The sequence below is a fragment of the Myiozetetes cayanensis genome, unplaced genomic scaffold (assembly GCF_022539395.1).
Source record: "Myiozetetes cayanensis isolate MyiCay16 unplaced genomic scaffold, myiCay2020 scf30, whole genome shotgun sequence".
Taxonomy (NCBI): Eukaryota; Metazoa; Chordata; class Aves; order Passeriformes; family Tyrannidae; genus Myiozetetes; species Myiozetetes cayanensis.
In genome coordinates, this window is record NW_026087522.1 from 316,327 (window position 1) to 338,626 (window position 22,300).

General features: G+C 52.0%; 1 protein-coding gene across 1 annotated transcript in view; it reads right to left on the reverse strand.

Annotated features, from left to right (window-relative positions):
* Nucleotides 1-22,300, reverse strand: part of SLC4A5 (solute carrier family 4 member 5) — a 29,280-nt gene that overhangs the window by 2,847 nt on the left and 4,133 nt on the right. The window contains exons 3-22 of the mRNA XM_050325743.1: nt 19,914-20,074; nt 19,544-19,699; nt 16,756-16,851; nt 15,979-16,034; nt 13,650-13,807; nt 13,466-13,553; nt 13,125-13,279; nt 12,592-12,735; nt 11,831-12,005; nt 11,404-11,537; nt 10,662-10,933; nt 7,963-8,024; nt 7,152-7,352; nt 6,226-6,339; nt 5,435-5,596; nt 4,524-4,702; nt 4,349-4,421; nt 3,823-3,891; nt 2,172-2,345; nt 970-1,131 (exon numbers count right to left, since the gene is read on the reverse strand). Of these exons, the coding sequence (XP_050181700.1) occupies nt 970-1,131; nt 2,172-2,345; nt 3,823-3,891; nt 4,349-4,421; nt 4,524-4,702; nt 5,435-5,596; nt 6,226-6,339; nt 7,152-7,352; nt 7,963-8,024; nt 10,662-10,933; nt 11,404-11,537; nt 11,831-12,005; nt 12,592-12,735; nt 13,125-13,279; nt 13,466-13,553; nt 13,650-13,807; nt 15,979-16,034; nt 16,756-16,851; nt 19,544-19,699; nt 19,914-20,074 (2,791 nt within the window). The remainder of the gene's footprint in view (nt 1-969; nt 1,132-2,171; nt 2,346-3,822; nt 3,892-4,348; nt 4,422-4,523; nt 4,703-5,434; nt 5,597-6,225; nt 6,340-7,151; nt 7,353-7,962; nt 8,025-10,661; nt 10,934-11,403; nt 11,538-11,830; nt 12,006-12,591; nt 12,736-13,124; nt 13,280-13,465; nt 13,554-13,649; nt 13,808-15,978; nt 16,035-16,755; nt 16,852-19,543; nt 19,700-19,913; nt 20,075-22,300) is intronic.

The window sequence follows — 22,300 nt, forward strand, 5'->3', positions numbered from 1 at the left end:
GGGAGAAATTAGATCTGATGGCATCATAACAAAAGGAATTACTGCTTCCTAAGGCTGACAAATTTTGTCTGGGTGGTTTTCCTTGAAGAGCCAGTTTTGAGGGGCTGTGTTTGGCCTGGAATCCAGGCTCAGAATCCAAACAACCCAAGCTGGTTCCCTGAGCTGTGGCTGGTGCCAAGAGGCTGCTTTTGGTGTAGAATTGGGCTCAAACTTCAACCCAACCTCTTGCTTTTTGGAGCAGGATTTGGCAGATGAGCTGCTGGCTGACCTGCAGGCAGTTATTTTATATAAATCTGAAAGCCCAGTCCAACTTTTCACAGGGCAGATTCTTCTTCACAGACGTTCCTGGGGCGTGGGGAGCTTCTCCCAGGACCTCTTCGTGGTCACTCTCCAGGGGTTCTGTGAGAGATCTGCCCACTGTCCTTGAGTTCCATCAATCTCTGCTTAATGATTGTTTCTTTTTGCCAGCTTTGATAAAATTGCTTTAATGTAATTTGATGCTGTATTATACCCTACTAGTAGTTTTTAGGTTTTACACTGCATAGTAAATAATTCTGATTAAGGTCCTTTATCTGTCCATTTGTCATAATAATAATAATTCATTTTATATAAATATCTCTGATTTGTCATTCACTGAAACCTGTAGGACAGGAGTGGTTCAATCACACTTCCATATAATTCCTTCAGTTTAAGCAGTTGACACAATCCAAGGCTAAGATTGGATCCAGCCAACCCCCAGGCTCCTCTGGGAGAAGGAGTTTGGAATGCAAGAGCGTCCTGGGAGGTTTGGGGGGGCTCTATGGGGAGGGTTGGGTGTCCTTTCTGCACCTCAGGAGGCTCCTCTAATGAGAAACACCTCCAGGAGTCAAAGATCTCCATCCCAAAGCCACCAACCTGGAAGTTTCAGTGGGACCTTTCCCTCCCACTGGTCTGGAATGTTCCCACTGCCCACAGGAGCCCCTCACCCACCTCCTCATCACTGCTGCTGTCTCCTTTATTGCCTTTTTTCTTCTTCTTCTTGTCGTCCTCTTTCTTCTTCTCCTTCTCAGGGATGATGTTGTCGATCCAGGCCAGGTCGTGTTGGGAGAAGACAAAATCCAGCAGCCTCCTGACCAGGATCAGGGCTAAAATCTGTGAGGGCAGAGAGACAGGAGTGGAATCACAGAATCACAGAGTCAGTTAGGTTGGAAAAGACCTCTGGGATCATCGAGGCCAACCTGTGACCCAACCCCACCTTGTCACCCAGCCCATGGCACTGATGCCACATCCAGGCTCTGCTCAAACCCCTCCAGGGATGGGGACTCCACCCCCTCCCTGGGCAGCCCCTTCCAGTGTCTGATCACTCTCTCTGGCAAGAACTTCTTCCCCATGTCCAACCTAAACCTCCCCTGGGGCAGCTCAAGGCTGAGCCCTCTTGTCCTGCTGCTGGTTCCTGGGAGCAGAGCCCGACCCCCCCCGGCTCCCCCTCCTGTCAGGGAGTTGCAGAGAGTGAGAAGGTCCCCCCTGAGCCTCCTCCTGTCCAGGCTGAGCCCCCCCAGCTCCCTCAGCTGCTCCTCCCAGCACTTGTGCTCCAGCCCCTTCCCCAGCCTCGTTGCCCTTCTCTGGACACGCTGCAGCCCCTCAACATCCTCCCCAAACCGAGGGCCCAGAGCTGGGCACGGCACTCGAGGGGTGGCCTCCCCAGTGCCCAGTCCAGGGGCACAATCCCTGCCCTGCTCCTGCTGCCACCCTGTTCCTGAGCCAGGCCGGGATCCATCGGCCTCTCGCCCCCCTGGGCACCCCTGGCTCACGTTCAGCTGCTGTCAGTCAGTGCCCCCAGGTCCCTTTCTGTCCTCCCACTCTGTCCCCAGCCCGGGGGGCTGCCGGGGGTTGTTGTGGCCAAAGGGCAGGACTTGGTTGAACCTCATCCCCTTGGAATCAGCCCATGGATCCAGCCTGTCCAGGTCCCTCTGCAGAGCCCTCCTGCCCTCCAGCAGATCAACACTCCCCTCTGTGAGATGTCCCACCACGGCAGGGGTGGCCACACTGGCCAGAGCACACAAACACAGGAGCACAAGGACCCCATTTTGCCCTTCTCTCCTGGCACCTCTCACCCTAAGCCCTGAGGGATGGGAGTCACCAAAACCCCTTAAATCCCCCAAAAAACCCGGTCCAAGGCAGGCTGGCGTTACCATGACGGGGAAGATGATGGCAGCCACGGTGGATTTGAGGATCCAGAGCACAGCCAGGCAGATGATCTGCACCAGGGTGAAGAGGTGGATGCGCCGCAGGGGGACGTGCCGCAGGAACACGTAGTCGGGCTGGTGCTTGGCCGGCATGAGGAAGAGCTTGCACCGATCCCAAAACTGCCAGGGGAGGAGGATCCCTGTTAATCCTCCCTCCCCATCCCAGGAAAACCCTCTTTAAGTCCCCAAAACGGGCGATTTGTGTGGTGGGTTGTTTAATTTTTTTGGGTGTTTCTCAGAGGGTTTCGCTGCCGCAAAGTGCGGGGTGATGGAAATTTTGGGGTCCAAGTGTTGGAGGTACGGAAATTTTGGAGTCAAGGTTTTGGGTGCACGGAAATCTGGGGTCAAAATATTGGAAGCATGGAAATTTTGGAGTCAAAATGTTGGATGCATGGATATTGTGGAGTCAAAATATTGGAAGCAAGGGAATTTTGGGGTCAAAATGTTGGAGGTACAGAAATTTTAGAGTCAAAGTTTTGGGTGCACGGAAATTTTGGAGGCAGAATGTGGGAAGCACAGAAACTTGGGGTCAAAATATTGGCTGCAAAGAAATGTTGGAGTTAAAGTATTGGACACATGGAGATTTGGAGTCAAAATGTTGGATGCACGGATATTGTGGAGAGAAAATATTGGAAACACAGGAATTTTGGAGTCAAAATGTTGGTTGCATGGATATTGTGGAGTCAAAATATTGGAAGCACAGGAATTTTGGAGTCAAAATGTTGGATTCATGGATATTGTGGAGTTCAAAAAATTTTGGACACAGAGAAATTTTGGAGTCAAAGTATTGGACACATGGAAAGCTTGGAGTCAAAATGTTGGATGCATGGATATTGTGGAGTCAAAATATTGGAAGCACGGGAATTTTGGGGTCAAAATGTTGGAGGTACAGAAATTTTAGAGTCAAAATTTTGGGTGCACAGAAATTTTGGAGGCAGAATGTGGGAAGAACAGAAATTTGGGGTCAAAATATTGGCTGCAAAGAAATTTTGGAGTTAAAGCATTGGACACATGGAGATTTGGAGTCAAAATGTTGGATGCACGGATATTGTGGAGTCAAAATATTGGAAGCAGGGGAATTTTGGGGTCAAAATGTTGGATGCATGGATATTGTGGAGTCAAAATATTGGAAGCACAGGAATTTTGGAGTCAAAATGTTGGATTCATGGATATTGTGGAGTTCAAAAAATTTTGGACACAGAGAAATTTTGGAGTCAAAGTATTGGACACATGGAAAGCTTGGAGTCAAAATGTTGGATGCATGGATATTGTGGAGTCAAAATATTGGAAGCACGGGAATTTTGGGGTCAAAATGTTGGAGGTACAGAAATTTTAGAGTCAAAATTTTGGGTGCACGGAAATTTTGGAGGCAGAATGTTGGATGCCCAGAAATTTGGGGTCAAAATATTGGCTGCAAAGAAATTTTGGAGTTAAAGCATTGGAGACACGGAAAGTTTGGAGTCAAAATGTTGGAAGCACGGGAATTTGGGGGTCAAAATGTTGGATGCATGGAAATTTTGGGGTCAAAATCCTCCCTTTCCCCCCCAGTTCTGGGCCATTGAGGAGGAAGAGGAGGAGGAGCAGGGGGAGAACTCACCTGGATGCCGTTCAGTGACGCCACCCCCATGTACAGGAAGACACCGTAGAGCACCGGCATGGGAATGTACTGGGAACATGGAAAAAACATGGAACTCATTCCCAGGGATTGGGACCAACTCAGGGGAAAAAAACCCCAGGTTTTCCTTGAACAGCTGGGATGTGGCAATGGGAATGTTCTGTCTCCAGGATGGGGCCATGGGGAAGGGACAGAATCCAGCTTTTCCTGGACATTTGCGGGGAGGAGCTGGAATTTGGGAATGGGAATATCTTGCTTAAAGGGTGGGGGTCATGGTTAGGGCTAGGTCGTGGAGAGGGGCCAGAATCCAGCTTTCCCTGGATGTTTGCAGGGATGTGGGAATGGGAATGTTCTACCCCCGGGACCATGTGGAGGGGGAAGAATCCAGTTTTTAATTCAGGGAGGGATGTGGGAACAGGAATGTTTTACCTCCAGGAGGGGGGCCATGGGGAGGGGGAAGAATCCAGTTTTTAATTCAGGGAGGGATGTGGGAACAGGAATGTTTTACCTTCAGGATGGGGGCCAGGAAGACCGAAATGCCCGTGAGCACAAAGACGATGATCCCGGTCACCCTCTGCTCCCTGCAAGGGTGGGAGGAGCGGGATAAGCCCCGGCTGCCTTTGGGATCCCTCCCCCAACCCCTCCCCGCCCCGAAGGAAGGGGGAGGGCCGAGCCTTCCTCACCGGACCCCCAGGAACTGGGGCTGCTCTCCAGGCGCGCTGGTCTCCGTCTCCATCTTCAGGCTGTCGATGTGGGCGATGGAGATCACGGTGGCAGCCACGTACCAGGGCAGCCCCATGAAGGAGCACACGGCCATCAGGATGCCCACCCAGAACAGGTCCAGGTGGTAACCCGCTGCTTTCTGCAACACAGCACACCCGGGGGGGTTGGGGGATCTTTCTGTGATCCCCCAAGAGCTCGACAAGGTGGGGGGTTCCCCCCTCCACGTGCACTCCCCCTAAAGGGTTGTGCAGTGCCATGGGGCACCCACAGCACCCTCATGCACCCCACGCTGCCAGGGGACACCTGGCATCACCCCACATCACCCTGGGGCACCCCACATTGTTATGGTGCACCCAGCACTGCCATGGTGAACCCCACATTGCCCTGGAGCATCCCATATGGACATGGGGCATCCTCCATCATCCCACATCACCCCACATCAGCCAAACCCTCCTGGAGCTCTGGCAGCCTTGGGGCTGTGCCCACTGCCCTGGGGAGCCTGTTCAGTGCCAACCACCCTCTGGGGGAAGAACCTTTCCCTGAGATCCACCCTGAGCCTGCCCTGACACAGCTCCAGCCATTCCCTGGGGGCTGTCCCTGGTCCCCCCAGAGCAGAGCTCAGTCCTGCCCCTCCTCTGCCCCTGCCCAGGCAGTTGTGACTGCAGTGAGGTCTCCCCTCAGTCTCCTCTGCTCCAGCTGAACACACCAAGTGCCCTCAGTGTCCTCACACGGCTTCAAACCAAGGCCCTGCACCATCTTCACTCCCCTGACCTGCAGCAGCCCCCCCAAAACACCTCAAAACCCCCCAAAACCCCTCAAAACCCCCCAAAACTGGGTGCTCAGCAGGTGCCATGTCCCAGTCCCGGCTCACCCGCAGCTTGTGCTCCTTCCTGTTGACGATGACGGCCGTGATCTGCTGGTCCATGAAGATGAGGATGGTGACCAGGAGGGCAGGGAGGAAGCTGGCCAGGTAAACCCACCAGGGGTTCTTCCCAAAGGGGAACACGAACCACCCTCTGTCCACACGGGTGGGCTGGGAGAGAGAACAGAGCGGGGTTGGACCAGAGGGGGACAAACCCCAGGGGGACAAACCATTGACACTTTGGGGAGCCCCTACATCAACCCATCACCCCTCCCTGAATCCACCTCTGCACCCAAACCACCCCCAGCATCCACAATCCACCCCGAGTTCTGCCCTTGGGGATCCCCTGGATGGGGGAAGAGAAATCAGGGAAGAGAAATTCCTCTGGAATGGGATTTCCTTGCTTTTTTTTTGCTTTTTTTTTTTTGCTTTTTTTTTTTTTTTTACCTTAAAATCAGTAGGCACTTGGAGCTTTGGGGTGTTGAGTCCAAAAAGCACATCCAGCCCCACAAACATTAGTATGGACATAAAGATAGAGAAATCACTAATGAGTTTACGGAGCTGCAGGGAGGGAGAGAGAGAGAGAGAGAGAGAAAAAAAGGGAGGAAAAACAAGAACAAAAATAAAAAAAAGGGAGGAAAGAAAGTCACAGAATTAGAATATTCCTTAGAAAAGACAAAGTAGCTTTCAAGAAGGTGCCAGGACACTGCAGGAGATGTGTTTTCCCCCAAAAAAAAATCAGTGAGGAACTGGAAAGAGAGTGTGGGAGAGGTGAGGGGTCCCCCCCAGTTTGGCCAAACCTTGATGATACTGGGAATGTGGAGTTTGGGGGTGTCCAGTCCAAAACAGGCATCCACTCCACAGAAAATCAGGATGGAGAAGACATTGGAAAAATCAGCAATGAAAGCCCTGACCTGGAGGCAAGACAGGGAAACGGGGGTGGAAGGGGTGATTAATGGGATGGAGGGGAAAATGAAGGGGATGGAGAGGTTTGATCCTGCTTTGGGGTCTTTTCCCTGGGGGTCTCCAACTCCACTCACGCAGGAATAACCCACAAAAATCCAAGTTTTTCTCCCCTTTCATCACAAGGTTATGGGTTATTCAGCACGTGAGAGCCAAGTTATAGAATTGTGGAATGGTTTGGATTGGATGGGATATTAAAGATCATCCAATGCCACCCCCCACCATGGGCAGGGACATCTTCCACTAGCCCAGGTTGCTCCAAGCCCCATCCAACCTGGCCTTGGACACTTCCAGGGATCCAGGGGAAGCCACAGCTTCTCTGGGAATTCCATCCCAGCCCCTCATCACCCTCACAGAGGGGAATTCCTTCCCAGTATCCCATCCTTTGGGAGTGCACCTGCACCCTCAGCTTGGTGTCAGCCCCTTCATTTACGCCACTAATGAAGTCATTAAGTCACACTGGTTGCCACTGGTCACTGGTGTCCACAGGGACTCTGAGCTGTTGACACTTCCCTCTGGATGTGACCATTCCTTATCCTTATCCACCTAAAACTCCATTAAAATCTCCAGTGTGAAGAGTTCTGGGGCGCTGTTTCAAAGGCTTTTACCCATAAAACAGTGGCTAAAACCTCCAGGAGATTCCAGTTCCTTCCAACACCTCCTAAAAATGACGGATTTGCCTTCCCTGGGCCGACAGCTCCCGTTTTTTCCTCCTTTCAGGAAAAGTGGATGAAAAAAAAAACCAACCCAGGGCTTTCCTTACCTTGGTGGGGAAGTAACGGCTGAACTTGAACTTTTTCAGGGTCAAGGTCATGGAGTAGGTGCCGAAGAAGAGGATGAAGGACATGAGGGCCAAGTCGGGCACGAATTTGCAGGATTTTCCCACTAAGCTGCCCCCGTACTTGAGGCATTCTTTCTTGCTGAGCTGAGTCCAGTCCAGAGCTGTGAGGTTAATAGCATTGGACTGGGGAGAAAGCCCAAAAAGGCTCCATTAACACCTGATGGAACTGCAGCCCCTGGAGAGAGGGGGATTTCCCAACCAAATCAACAAAAATCAGTGTTTTTAGCAACTGCAGCTTGCAAGGAAAGGGGTATTTCCTGGCCAAATGACCAAAATTAGTATTTTAATGAATCCCAGTGTGCAAGGAAAGGGGCATTTAGTTGCCATAAGGGTAAAATTAGCATTTTTAGCAGTTGCAGCATGGAAAGAAAGGGGGTAATTCGTGGCCAAACCCCCAAAATTAGTCCTTTAAGGGATTGAAGTGTGCAAGGAAAGGGGCATTTCCTGGCCAAACTCCCAAAATTAGGAATTTGAGTAATCCCAGCATGCAAGGAAAGGGGCATTTCCCAGTGCTGCTGCCACTGGGAGCCCCAAAACCAGTGGGAAAACCCCAGAGCTGACAACAATTTGGGCCAAAAAAAGGCGAGGATTTGGTGCTGCTGAACCCGAATCAACAGAAATCCGAGTTCCCCCTCACTCCAAACCGGCACAACTCACTCCCTGGATGCCAAAACGCCTCAGATCCGCCCTCCCCCACCCCAAAATTCCCGGTGGGATGAGCAAACCCGCTTACCAGAGAAACGTTAGTGGTGTTCGGTGCCACTGGAGCTGAAGCATCGAACAAGGTCGCGTTGGCTGCGGGAAAGGAGTTTGTTATTGAGGTTTTGGGCTAAAATCGAGGGGTTTTTTTTGGGGGGGGGGCATTCAAACCAGCTGGGATCCAGCACGGGGAGCAAAGTGGGGTGGGTGGAGCACATCCTGGCAGGGATTTGGGGAGAAACCCCCCCAGTTTCTAACCCCGCAGCGACTTCTCCCTGATTAATCCCGCGCGGCTCTGGAGGACGCGGCTTCTCCCGCGGCGGCTTCTCCCTCCTGGGCTGGTGAGAGCCAGGGTAGTTTTAGGAGCTTCCCAACTCCTAAAATTTTGTGGGAGCTTCCCAGGGAAGCAACCAGCAGGGAGGGTGAAGGGGAGGGGGTGTGGAGCATCCCAACCCCCACGGTTTAAAACTGCGGGGGTAAAGACTTGGAAAAAGCCGCCTGTTATTTTTGGAGAGGCGGCACCCAACGCTTCCCAATCGGCCTTTTAAAATTTGATTTAGTAGTTAAAAAAAAAAAAAAAAAAAAAAATTAGTTTAGGGGTGGGTTTGGTGTCTCTCACTGCAAAAATCCATCTTTTCCAGCCCCCGGTGCCTTCTCCTCCAGGACAAAAAAATCCAAAAAACAAAAAGCGGCTCCGGGATCTTCGGGGGTCGCAGCTCGGTGGTTTCAGAAGAGCCCACGCTGTTTGTGGGTGCCCCAATGAAGGGTTCAGGACTGCTCTGCCCTCCCCTCTTCCCTCTGGTCCATCCTCTTCCTGTGCCAAGCGGGAATTTCGGCTGTCCCGGACCTGCCACTCCATCCCCGAGGATTAATGAAGGAGAAGCGATTGCTGGGTTAGAAGCAGAGACCCGAGAGCTGCCAAAACCCGGCGCTGCCAAAACCCAGTGCTAAAAATATTATTATTATTAATATTATTTTTTTTTCCCTCCACATCCTTTTGTTTTTCCAGAAACCAGCTTGATTTGTGCTTTTTTTACAACTCAAAGGGTAGCACAGCACTGGTGTGGTATTTAAAAGAGGACCCCTAAGGGCTCTACACAAACCCTTTTAGCAGAGAGAGAAAAGTAAAATACATGGAAAAAAAAAAAATATATATAGCAACAAAACCCTCACGGGGGAAGAGTATCAAATATTAAAATAGTTTTAATATTTAGAAGGTGATACTCACTTGAGATTGAAATCAGCCCAAATTGATGTGTGCAGCAGAGACAAATATGGGACAAATCAGTTATAATGATCAAAAATCAGAGCTAATTAAAAAAAAAAAAAAGGGATGATTAAAAAAAAAAAAAGATGGAGGGGGGAATAATAAACAGGATTTCTCATTATCTAGAGGAGTGGAAAATCCAACATGGATTTTCCACGTCGGATTCCAACATGGCAGCGAGGGCGAGGAATGGGTTGCAAAGAGGTTGGAGGTTTTTGGGGTGCAAAAGCCCCTCAGTTGCTCAGGATTTTTTCTGGGATGGGGGGCTTGGAAAAGGGGGAAACCTCCCTGGAGGCTGAAGGGCTGATCCCCGCACGCATGGGTGGATGGTGACGGTTCCCAGCGGGATATTTCAGCTCCTGGGAATTGCGCTGAGCCTTCGCTCTCCCTGGGGTCGGATTTGTGGGGGGGAGGTTCATTGGGAACCCTCTGGGTGCTCCTCTGGGCTTTCAAATCCCGAAGGATGGCGTCACTTGGTGGGCGGTGGATGAGCGGAAATTGAGGAAAAATGCAAAATTAAACCAAATAATCATTATTCCCATCATGGAGGTCAGATGTCTCCTTGGGATGGTACTGGGAGAACGCTCTGTGGGAAGTCTTGGATGCTTTAATTTCTGGGAAGAGCTTCACCATCACCTTCATTCCCCCTCAGATTGTTATTATTTAGACTTTTTAAATCAATTCAGCTCCTCTGAGAGCAGGTGGGCCCTGCCCAAAATCTCCACTCTTTTCCAGGTGCTTCCTTCATCTACTCCAGGTGTGTTCTGGACAGTAAATTCCCATCAACAGCAGGTTGGAATGAATGATCTCAAATGTCTTTTTGTTCCCGTATTTCCTTCTTATCCATCCAGGTCTGGCTGCTCCAGGCTGAGATCCCGACTCTCCAGCACCATTCACTGTGTCCCAGAAGGCACCAACGTGTCCATCCATGGGGGACAAGGTGCTTCTTCCATCTTCAAAATCACCCTTGGAGGAGGAGGAGGTTGAGGACAAGGGTGAAGTCTCTCCACTTGCTGTGTCCCAGAAAGCATCAACACGTTCATCCATGTGGGAAAACGCTCTTCTTCAGTCTTCAAAATCACCCTCAGAGGAGGATGAGGACGAGGTGTCCCCACTCAGCACCACTCACTGTGTCCCAAAAGGCACCAAGGTGTTCATCCACGGAGGACCAGGCTCTTCTTCCATCTCCCACATCACCTCTGGAGGGGGAACGAGGACGAGTCTCTCCACTTGGCACCATTTTCTGTGTCCCAGAGGGCACCAAAACGTTCACCCACGAGGGACAAGGCTCCTCTTCCACCTTCAGAACCCCGCTCAGAGGAGGAGGGGGGGAGGACGGCGTCTCTCCACCGCGCACCGACGGGGTTGCTGCCTCTTCCCACGTCCTCGGTGGGATTTATCCACGACAGGACCCTCCCCACCCCGTTCCTGCTCCCTGGCTGGCCCCGAGGAGGAGTTGTACTCACCTGGGTCGGGAGCAATGCACTCGCACTTGTACATGGTCACGTAGTCGGGCTTGAAGTCGGAGTTGATGGGGTAGTACTTGAAGGCCCCGATCATCTTCTTGATGGCATCGTAGATGAAGATGAAGCTGATGAGGGTGGAGAAGCCTTCCTCTGTGAAGCGTGTGATGTACTTTATAATGAAGCTGGCGTCGGTGGCCACCAGGATAAGGCACTGTAGGGCCGAGTGCAGCCCGATCCAGAGGCGGAATTCCATGTAGTCGATGCCGTTGCCTCTGAAAATCAGGACAAGGAAAGAGCAACACCCTGAGACCGTGCTGTGGGCTGGAGGACACCTCCCACCCTAGCATGGATGGTGTGAGACACTGAAGTGTTGGTAATGCCTTAAAAACGTTGTCAAAATCGTGGAAAGACATTTTGCCAACTGCCCATCTGCGACCACCAAAGCAAACCATCCTCCCAAACATGCCCCCTGACCGGGATTTGGACTGGGAGTCTTGGGATAAGACTGTTTGGCCAATTATCTCAGGTCCAAGGAGAGGTAAAACAGGGCTCAGGGAAGAAGAATGTGTCCACAGAGAAAGCCAAACTCAGCACAAGGACCAGCCTTAGCCGGGCTCTGCGGGTGGAGGAGAAGGGTGTTGGGTGTGTGATGGTGAAATCTCGCCCGGGTTTGCCACAGGTTTCTGTCCAATAATTTTAATAACTGGATCAATAACACCCAGTTCCCCCTGGGATCACCTACTTGCTGAAGTCGAAGAGCAGCTTCTCGAAGATGAGGATGGGGCCGGTGCTGCTGAGGATGATGAGGGGCTGCCCAGCGAAGAGGCAGAACATGGAGCCTGCCATGGCCGTGCCCAGGAAGCTCTCCATGACACCCTGCGGGTGGAGAAGACCTGGGGTCACGGTGCTGCTGCACCAGGGACATCCCCACGGACACCCCACGTGGAGGTGGGAATGAAGGACCTTGGCTTGGACCCGTATGGGTCCCATTGGTTGTCCCACTGAGGCGGGTTTTCCCATCCTGGAAGTATTTCGGGAGTGCCAGTCCCGCTTGGGGATGAATTTCCAGCCCTGGCATTAGAGCTTGGCAAGGCACAAGGAGGGGAAATCCCAACCCACCCCAGATTTGTGTTCCCAAGCCAAAGGGACCCCCTGTCCCCAGACTGGACCTGGTAGTTGTCCGTGGCGTCCCCCAGCAGGCCCCCGAAGGTGATGGCGTTGGTGATGCAGCCCAGGTAGATGAACAGGATGGCAGAGATGGACTGGATATGGAAACCTTCGTAGAAGTCGCTGGGGAACCAGGGCAGCTTCCTCTTGATATCCAAATAGAGACCACCACAAAACCTGGGGAGACACCACCGAGCACCAGAGGCACGTGACTTCCACCGGGATTGAGCCACGGAAACACCGAATGGGTGGGGTTGGAAGGAACCTAAAGACCATTTAACTCCATGGCCATGGGCAGGGACACCTCCCACCAGCCCAGGTTGCTCCAGGCCCCTTCCAACCTGGCCTGGGACACTTCCAGAGAAGGGGCAGCCACAGCTTCTCCGGGTGGTTGTGAGATATAAATGTATATATACATATATTAATACGTATTTTTACTTATTTATAAATATACATTCTATTAGATATTATATTTATAAACGTATTTAATTTTTATTTATTCATTTATTTATATATATATACATAATTTATATATTCACCCCTCTGTGCCCAAAAGGATTTCCCCCCACCCTGTGCCCCTAAAGGATTTCACCCCTCTGTGCTCCAAAGGGTTTCACCACTCTGCACCCCAGAATTTCACTCTTTGTGCCCCAAAAGGATTTAACCCCTCCCTGTCCCGGGAGGCCACGGGATGATCCAGCAGGAGCTGCTGGTGGGTGCTGGCACCCTCAGGAGGTTTTTGGGTGCTGAGTTCTCCTCTCACCTGCCGGTCCACGCGAGCTCTTCCCCGATCTCATGAACTTCAGGCATCTCCCCGTCCTCGCTGCCTCCTCCTCCCGCCCCGGCGCCGGCGCCTCCGGCCGTGCCGTTCATCTGCCCCACCTCGTTGAGGGAGAAAACCGATTTCCTGCGGGACAGAGACGCTGCTCGTGGCACCCCCGAGGCCCTGGGGGGGCTCTGCCTGCACCAGAGCCTGGGTTTGGGCTGAGTTTGGGGAAGATCAAGAGCTGGATTTGCTCCACCCTGGTGGTTAATGAAGGTTTTCCTAGAATTGTGGGGTGGTTTGGTTGGAAAGGACCTTAAAGATCGTTCCCTCCCATGGGGGCAGACACCTCCCACTGGAAGCTGTCCCTGCTAAGTGGAAACAGCTCTGGGGACAAAAATTGCCGAAAATCAGCATTTGTGGAACGTTTGCAGAGGTTATTTCTGGGAATGGAGGCATCCCAAGGTGATGCCCTCCAGCATCTCCACAGCAGAAGACACGAGGGGCGGTCCAGCCCCACACCTCCCACCCACCTCTTCTCAGCCGAGGGCACTTTTTTGGGCGGCTCAATCCTGATGTTGGGGTCCCACTCTCCGGGTGGCAGGACGATGACTTCGTCCAGGAACTCATCTATGCCAGCAATCAGGTCTTCTCTGTCCCGGGCTTTGTAGGCCACGTCGCTGAAGAGCTGGGGGTGGGCACAGGAGGGATGTCAGCCCGGGAGTGGTGCCCAGCACCCACCTGTCTCACGTCCTTATGGGATTTTAAAGCTCATTTTTTGGGGGGTGATAGGATGAAAATAGCTTTTTTTTGTCTTTCCATGGGTTCTGAGCAAGGGGGTCCCCAAGGAGGGCCGGGTGTGGCACCTACTCACATCGTCCACCATGAGGGTCGCGATGGCTCGGCCGATCTCGTTGTAGGATTTGGCTTTTCCCGCGGGGCCGAGGAGGATGAAGAGGAATCTGGGAAGGGGAAGGTGCTGTGTTGGCAACCTTGGACCACCATCCTCGCTGTCATGAGGCCTCTCAGTGCGCTGGACCCCGAGGAATTCCACTCACCTGGTGGGCACGGGCACCTCCGTCACCCCTCCCAGCATCGTCGCCTGCAGGAGCCGCACGAAAGCCACGAAGGGCTTCTCCAGGAACTCCACTTCTCCCACCAGAACATTGGAGGCCTCTGCATCCTTAGGGATCTTCTTGATGAACTTGTTCTTCAGCTGATGGAGAGACACAAAGGTGGGGAAGAGGTGGCTGCCAAAAATTTGGGGTTTCCCGCCCTCTTCCACACCCCGAGCACAAAAGCTCGAACCTCTTCCTCTCTGGCAGTCCCAGAGGTCAGAATTCCAGAGCCACACCCAAGAATAAGCCAGGAAAAGTTCATAAAGCTGGATTTCTTCTTTACTCAGAAACATCACTAAACCAGGATCAAGCCACACCCTCAGGGCTCCGCAGGACAACGAGCTGGGAAAAGGGGCTTTGCCGCTCTGGGGTCCTGGGCATGGAAAACTCCATGAAATCCCCCCGTGGAACATCTGAGCCAAACACCCCAGGGATCCTGGAGCAAGCCAAAAATGAGGTTTTGAAGCCTCTTTTCAGCCCTGCAGGCCCAGGGCTCCCCCAAAACCCTGCACAACACAGAACCCCCCCCTCAGCAGGGGGCACCGAGGTTTTTGTGGCTTTTTTGTGGCTCGTTCCTCCCCAGCCTCATCCTGGGAGCAGGAACAAATAATGGAAGTAGGAAGCCTCACTCATGGATTTATTCCCCCCGGGGTCTCTTCTCCCCTGCAGCTCTTTCATTATGAGTCTAAAAGGGTTCAATACCAACCCAGGCAGGGTGTTATTCTAATCTATATGGCAGCATGAGGGGAGGCATGTGAGCCGGGCAGGAGCTCTCCCCTTCCTAATCTTTTAAACCCGAATGGAAAAAAGAAAGAAAAAAAAAAAAAGAAAAAAAAATCATCATAATAAAGCAACTCCTCCACTGCAGCTTGGAATAAGAGCAGGAGTTAATGGTGACCACTAAGCTTCATGTAACACTTAAAAAGTCCCTTTGTAGTGGGTCTAATAGGGCGATTAAACCTAAATGCTTTGCATATTTTGGGATTAACCCTCCAAACCCCGTTGCTGGAGGTGACATTTGGGGTGCCTCAGCTGGCTTGATTCGTTTTGGAAGGTGGCCTGGAAACCTCCTGCTGCCCTGGTGTCGTGGTGTCCCTGTCCTGTGGCTCCCAACAACACATGGATTTCCAACTGCATCACCTCTAAGGTAAGGCCAGCAAGGACATCCCTGGGGAAAAGCAAGTGGTTATCCCATATCATCCCCTAAATTGCCAGTTTTCCCTTTGGTTTTATGCTGAAATCATGCCCAGACAGGAACAAAACAAAGCCCATATAAGGCACCAGCAGCTCCCAGATAAAGAACCCGGGTTGGGGACAGGACATCCAGGAAAAGAACGGCACAAAATCCTGCTGATCCCGCATTGCCAAGCAGGGATCTGCCCACAAACTGCCTGAGCAGCTGGATCTCCTTCCCAGCTCCCTCATGGAAGCAAAGCAGGAGGGAAAAGCCCTTGATGTCCTCTCAGCTGAGCTTTGCATTAAGGAACCATCAGGGTGCAAATAGAGGGAAAAACAGAGCCCGGCTCTATTTCCAGACCCTTCTCTCCAGAGCTGAATCCGTGTTTGCACAAGATGTGCTTGGATGGGATTTACCCCCTGCAGCCTGCCCTTAAACTCAAGGGCTTGGATGGATTTTACCCCCTGCAATCTGCCCTTACCAAGCAAAAGGGTCTTCAGGGATCCCTTCACTCTTCCAAGCACCTTTCCTTTCCTATCTAAAGATTTTAAGGAATTTTTTTTCTCCACTCCTGAGGGTTTCGAGCTCTGTCGATGTCCTCGCACATCCCTAATTCCTTGTTGAACTTGCAAGCACGGGTGTCACTTCTGGCACAGCTTCCCCACAAGTTCACAGGGATCAGTCCAGGCCTTGACTTCCAAAATTAGGAATTTGTGGGGATACAGAGAGGGACCCCACGGGCCTTCCCTCAGGCTGGGATGGAACAGCCCCATCGTGGGGTTGGATGGTTGGATGGGAACAACCCCATCCCAGGAATGGGGATGGATGGTTGGATGAGAAGAACCTCATGGGGTTGGATGGGAAGAACCTCATGGGGTTGGATTGTTGGATGGGAACAACCCCATCCCAGGGTTGGATTGTTGGATGGGAACAACCTCATCTCAGGGTTGCATGGTTGGATGAGAACAGCCCCATCATGGGGTTGGATGGGAACAGCCCCATGGGTTGGATGATTGGATGGGAACAGCTCCCACCACGGGTGTGGTGCAGATGCCCCTGATGGCACTGCCCTGGGGTTTTTGGGGTGGTTACCTGGTCGGTGCTTGGCGTGTCCGAGATGTCGTTCATGCTCCGACTCTGCGCGTGACCTGAGGGAGAGGAGGGAGAGGAGGTGAGGAAACCACCCCGTGTGTGAGGAGGAAACACAGTGGGAGGACTTTGTGCAAAGAAATTAAACATTAGTTAATACTGTATTATTTATGTTATTTATTATTTGTAATAGCTGGGCTTCCAAACCAGATGCAATAAGAGGAACTCCCCAAAATTAGGAAAAATTCCTTCGCTGAGAAACTGGTGTGGAGTCACCACCCCTGGCAGTGTTTAAAAAACCTGTGGATGTGGCACTTGGGGACAGGGTTTCACAGAATCCCCAAGTATTCCGAGTTGGAAGGGACCCCCAAGGATCACTGAGTCCAGGTCAGTTTAGTGGTGAACTCGATAGAGTTCATGGTCAGACTTGACCTCAAGAAGAGCTCAACTGGTTACAACCTGGTCCTAATAATGCTAAAATCATGGGTTCAACCCTTGCATGGGCCGTTCACCCAAAAGTTGATCCTTCTGGGTCGCTTCTAACTCAGAGGTCCCTGTGGGTCCCTCCAACTCAGAACAATCCATGATGATCTTAGAGGGCTTTTCCCACCTTGACCATTCCACGACTCTTGAGTCCTTTCGACATCAGCTGTTATCCAAACCACCTCATTACAACTGTGGTGGGACCCCCTTCTGATCGAAATCTCCATCTCCAAATACTCCAGCTTGATTATTTTTCGTCCTCCACCCCAATTTTAGGTTCCCAGCCCCCCCTCTTACGCAGGCGGCCGTAGCTCGCGCTCTGCCGCATCCGCAGGTCCTCGGTGGAGCGGTGGAAGGCGGCTCCGCTGGCCGGGCTCCGCACGGGGCTGCGGGCTGGGAGAGAGGGGAGGTGTTAGAGGAGCCAGGGAGGGAACTTTGGGTGGTGCTGAAGGCCAGCCAGAGACCAGGTTGAACATCAACACCTTTCCATCACTGAAACACCGACCATTCGATTCTCCCTCCTCCTCCTCCTCTTGTTCGTGCTTTCATCCCACCCGGAGGAATTTGGGAGCAGGGGGATGTTAAGAGAAATATCAGAATAAACCAGCCTACCCCCAAACCTTCTGCTCCCCAAATCTTCCTGCACATCCAACCACACCTCTAAGGCCATCAACGAGTCCAGCAATGAGGAAAATTCGACACTTTCTTTGGCTTTTTAATTTAATAATTCCCTGGACAGGGCTGCGGGCTGGGACAAAGGAGCTGTTAGAGGAGCCATGGGGAGCGTTGGGTGGTGCTGAAGGTCAGAGGCCAGGCTGAAAATCAGTTGCTGAACACAGACACGACCCTTCCAGCACCAAAACGCCAGAAGTTTGGTTTTACCTCCTGCTCCTGTCTGCCCTTTTATTCCACTCACAGGAATTTTCCCATTGGCAATAAGGGAATGTTAAGGGAAATATCAGAATAAACTGTCCGACCCCAAATCTTCCTGCACTGCCTCACACCCAACCACCACTCCTTTCGAGGCCATCAATGGGTTCAGAAGAGCAATTAGAGAGACTTAAAAATGGGTTTCTCTTTTTAATTTAAGAATTCTTTGGCAATAAGGGAATGTTAAGGAAAATATTGTCTTACCCCAAATCTTCCTGCACCACCTCAGGCCCCATCAACAGTCTTTACCTGGCTATCAGTAGGTCCAGAAATGCAATTCCTGCTACTTAGGAAGACCCAACACTTTATCTGGCTTTTTACTCTGATAATTCTGATAATTCTCCAGAGAAACCTGCTCTTGAACTTCACACTTCCAAATATTTCCATCGGCCACCACCCAGCCTCGTGTTTCTCCTCCCTAAACTGGTGATGAGTCCCATTTGTTAACCTCAGATGTTTGAGCTGAATTACTTGACACGAGGACTTTCCCTTCCCCCGTGGATTTTCTGTGCTAAGCCCAGAAATTTTCTCAGGAAACCTCCTCAGCTCCCCAAAACTGTGCTTTCCTTTTGGAGAACCAGCTGTGTTGGGCTGCTCTGCACCTCTCCAAGGAATCACCTGCAACCACATCATCCCTCCTCCATTTTTTTTATTCTTAAACCCATCAAAAATAATGATGAGATTCCCACTGGGCACGACCTGTTCTCGGTGTCATGAGAACCCTCTGCTCCTCCCAACGACCATCATTCCCAAACCCCAAGAGGTGCCACCACCTCAGCAAGGCAATAACCACAACATTTCCGAGTCAGGCTCTGCTTTGAAGGCTCTGGGTAAATCCTGGCTCCGATATCCAGTCCTGGACACGGGTGATGGTTGCTCTGAACCACGGGAATGCCCACGGGGTGGGAATATTATTGATGGCCTCTCCCATGCTCAGCTTGGGCGCTGCTGTTTCAGCCTCCCCGGGGAGCAGCTGAGACCCGGCAAATCCCGGGCTCCACCAAATGACCTCCATTTAAACCTAAGAAAATAATCAGGCGTGAAAACAAACAAATCCCCTTTTATAATGGCTGGAAAATAGGCGGGTTCAGCCGCCGAGCAGACTGGATTTGTCTGTGGGCCGCTGTGCCAGAAAACCCCTTGGCCAAGAGACCGCCAGCACCGCTGTCCCTCACACAGCGGCATTGTCCCCACACGGTGACGTCGTGGGATTGTCCTCACAAACAACATCGCCCCTCACACAGTGGGATTGTCCCTCTCACAGTGACGTTTTCCCTCACGCAGTGACATCGCTCACACAATGGCACTGTCCTCACACAATGACGTTGTCCCTCACAAAATGGCATTGTCCTTACACAGTGACATTGTCCCTCACACAGACGTTGTCCCTCACACAACAACACTATCCCTTAACCAATGACATTGCCTCTCACACAATGCCACTGTCCCTCACTCAATGACGTTGTCCCTCACTCAGTGATGTTGCCCCTCAGATGTTGTCCCTCATTCAGTGATGTTGTGCCTCAGATGTTGTCCCCCACATGATGATGTCCCTCACTCGGTGATGTCCCTCACACGATGACGTTGTCCCCCACACAGTGCTGTCCCCCACACAATGACACTGTGCTCTCCCACTGTCCCTTACACAATCGTGGTGTCCCTCTGACGACGATGTTTCCCCTCACACCACGATGTTGTCCCTTACGTAACCCTGTTGGCCCTTACACAACCACGCTGTCCATCTCACAGTGATATTGTCCCTCCCACCACGCCGCTGTCCCTCTCACAGCGACATCCCTTCACACAGTGACGTTGTTCTCACCCCACAGAGCTATCCCTCATGCCATTGCCCCTCACACAGCACTGTCCCTCAGTCAGCGATGCTGTCCCTCTCACAGTGACATTTCCCTCACACAATGATGTTGTGTGACAACATCCTCCTTGCACAACCTCGCCCATCTCATCAAGCACCTCTTCAGCTCCCAGTTCCCAGTGACCCCCACCCTTTCACCCACCAGCAGCAGAACTTTCGAGGCCCTTCTCAATGCAGCAAACACCTGGGTGTCCCAAATGGTTGGGTTCCCCCCTTCCCTTCTCCTCAGACACTCTTCCCCAAGACCCCAGGGTGCAGCCAGGTTGGACCCCAAGGACTCACAGGTGTTGGAGGAGACGGATTTCCCGATGTCGGCCAAGGACCGGTGGATCGGCTTCTTGGTTTGGTGGCGGTGCTTTCTGAGGAGCACGTAGCTGATCTTCTCCCTCAGCTCTGGCTTGAGCAGACCGTCCTCAATCTGCTTCTCAATGACATCATCTGCAAGGGAGGCCCGGGGGTTACCCCACTGCAACCCCCCCATCCTCCCCAGGAGCGCTCAGGACAACAATTCATGGAGCTAAATCGATGTCTCTCAACTCCTGTCTTTGATTATTCCCACACAGCTCGGTTTGTGGAGCAGTAAATACATTTAAATCCACTCCCAGCACTTTGGGGGGAAGGTGGTTTGGGATGGGCATCCACCAGCTCCTACCTATGATTTGGGGCAAGGAGTAACCATCCAGGTCCAGCAGCACCGTCCCCGTCTGCAGGCACGTCCGCAGCTCGAACAGGCTGTGCAAGGACAACGTGGACACGTGGGGTTTGCTCCACCTCTCCCCGCCTTCCTCCACCTTCTCTTCAAACTTGATCCACCTGCAACGAGAGCGGGGTGGGCGCAGAGCGGCAGTGGTGGGTGAGAAGGGAATAAGAGAGCGGCTCTTTCTGTGGAGTTTCCTTTCTGCAGGTGGATTTGCAAGCCCGGGTTAATCCATCCCATGACACTTCTGCTTCTTATTCAGGATGGGAATGGGGAAGTTCCGTAACATCATCACCCAAAGTGCTGCTTCCATGACTGCAGAGTGGAGAAAACCTCTCAGCCCCACCAGTGAACTCAACCCCTCGGATTTCCCCCTCCTCAAATCGCTCCTGAGAGATCTGGGAGGTTTTCCCACGGAGATGACCTTGCCTTAGCCAGGACCTGCAGCTCCACAGCCCAGCCATGCACCCAGGAGAGCAAACCCCACAGCATTCCCAACGTTTTTTAATTCCTTGGTAAATGCTCTGACCTCAACCCGGGCCACTCATTCCCACGGTGGGAGATGGCTTTGCAAACCTTGGGAATCAACCTCCCACCTCTGCTCCTTGATTTCACGAACCAAAGGCTTCAGAGAAAATTTGGGAAGGGTGGCTGATTTCTCCCAGCTCCCTGGGAACAGGGCTCAGACTCCTGGAAGGGCAGCTCTCGGCACGACGTCGATTTGGGGAAGAAAGCTGCTTTTCCTTTCCAGGAGACTTCCAGGATTAGCCTTTACCAAGCTTAACCTGAGCAATTTGAACTGGTACAACTGGGATTTGGGCTCCTGCTGTGCCAGAGGGCACAGACAGAGAGGGTGTGGGAGGAGAAAGGTTTTGGGAAGCAGCTGCAGGACAAGGGTGGGGAGAGCTCCGTGTCGGATCAGCTGCACCAAAATGCTGCTCCAAAGACAAAATGTCAAGTGTTGTTCAGGATGGGGATGGAGAAATCCCATAACCCCACCACCCAAAGTGCTGCTTCCATGATTGTGAAGGCAAAACCTCCCAGCCCCACCAGAGAACTCAACCCCTCGGATTTCCCCCTCCTCAAATCCCTCCTGGGAGACTTGGGGGTTTCCTAAACCCCCCAAAATATCACCTGGGAATGCCAGGAACGGTCTGTGCCAGGGACAAACCCCCAAATTATAATAATTAACCCTAATTCTCATCATTCCAGGGCTTCCCATCCCAATTCCTTTGGAGGAACCCTTTCCACCGACGCTGCTCGGCCGGGGCGGCGGTTCAAGCTTCCCGCGGAGCCCAAAGCCGATTAGGTCACTTTTCCTTTCTCTTTTTGCCCCATTTTCCTGAGGAAAGTGGGTCATTAGGGAGCAGACAGGGGTGGCAGCTCAGGGTTGGAGTGCAGGACTCTCAGGGCGCATTTCCAGCGGCGCCTTTTTCCCGGGATCAACATCCCGTGACGCTCTCGCCGAGGCTGCGGCAAAATCCCATCTCCCTGCTGGGCTCGGGGCCTGCATTGCCAGGTTTGGTTTGGGGTTTTCTTTCCCCATTTATTGTGGATTTAGAGCTGCTCCCACCTGCTGTTCCCACCATGGAGCTGCTCTCCTGGGGTTAAAGAAGTTCCTCGCCAGGCAGCGGAAATCGGGATTTGAGAAACCTCCACCCTCGAGGGAGGAACTTGGAAACCTCCACCTCAATCCCTCCTTGATGGAAATCCAAAAAAACCCAGTGATTATTTGGCTTCCAAGCTTTTCAGGGAGTGGGGAAGGATGAGGAGATAAAGAAACCTCCATCCTCCAAGGAGGAACTTGGAAACCTCCATCTCCAGACCTTCCTGATGAAAATCCCAATGAAAATATTGATTTTTTTTTTGCCTTCCAAGCTTTTATTTGGGGAGTGGGGAAGGATGGGGAGATAAAGAAGCCTCCCTCCTTCCAGGAGGAATTTGGAAACTTCCATCTTAACCCTTCCCTGATGAAAATTCCCCAAAACCCATTGATTGTTTGCCTTCCAAGCTTTTTTGGGGAGTGGGGAAGGATGGGGAGCTACAGAAACCTCCATCCTCCAAGGAGGAATCTGGAAATCTCCATCTCCAGACCTTCCTGATGAAAATCCCAATGAATACATCGATTTTTTTTTTTGCCTTCCCATCATTTTTTTGGGGAGTGGAGAAGGATGGGGAGATAAAGAAACCTCCATCCTTCAAGAAGGAACTTGGAAACCTCCATCTCAACCCTTCCCTGATAAAAATGTTGATGTTTTTTGCCTTCCCATCGTTTTTTTGGGGAGTAGGGAAACAAAAACCTCCCTTCTCCCAGCAGGAAGTTGGAAACCTCCATCTCAGCT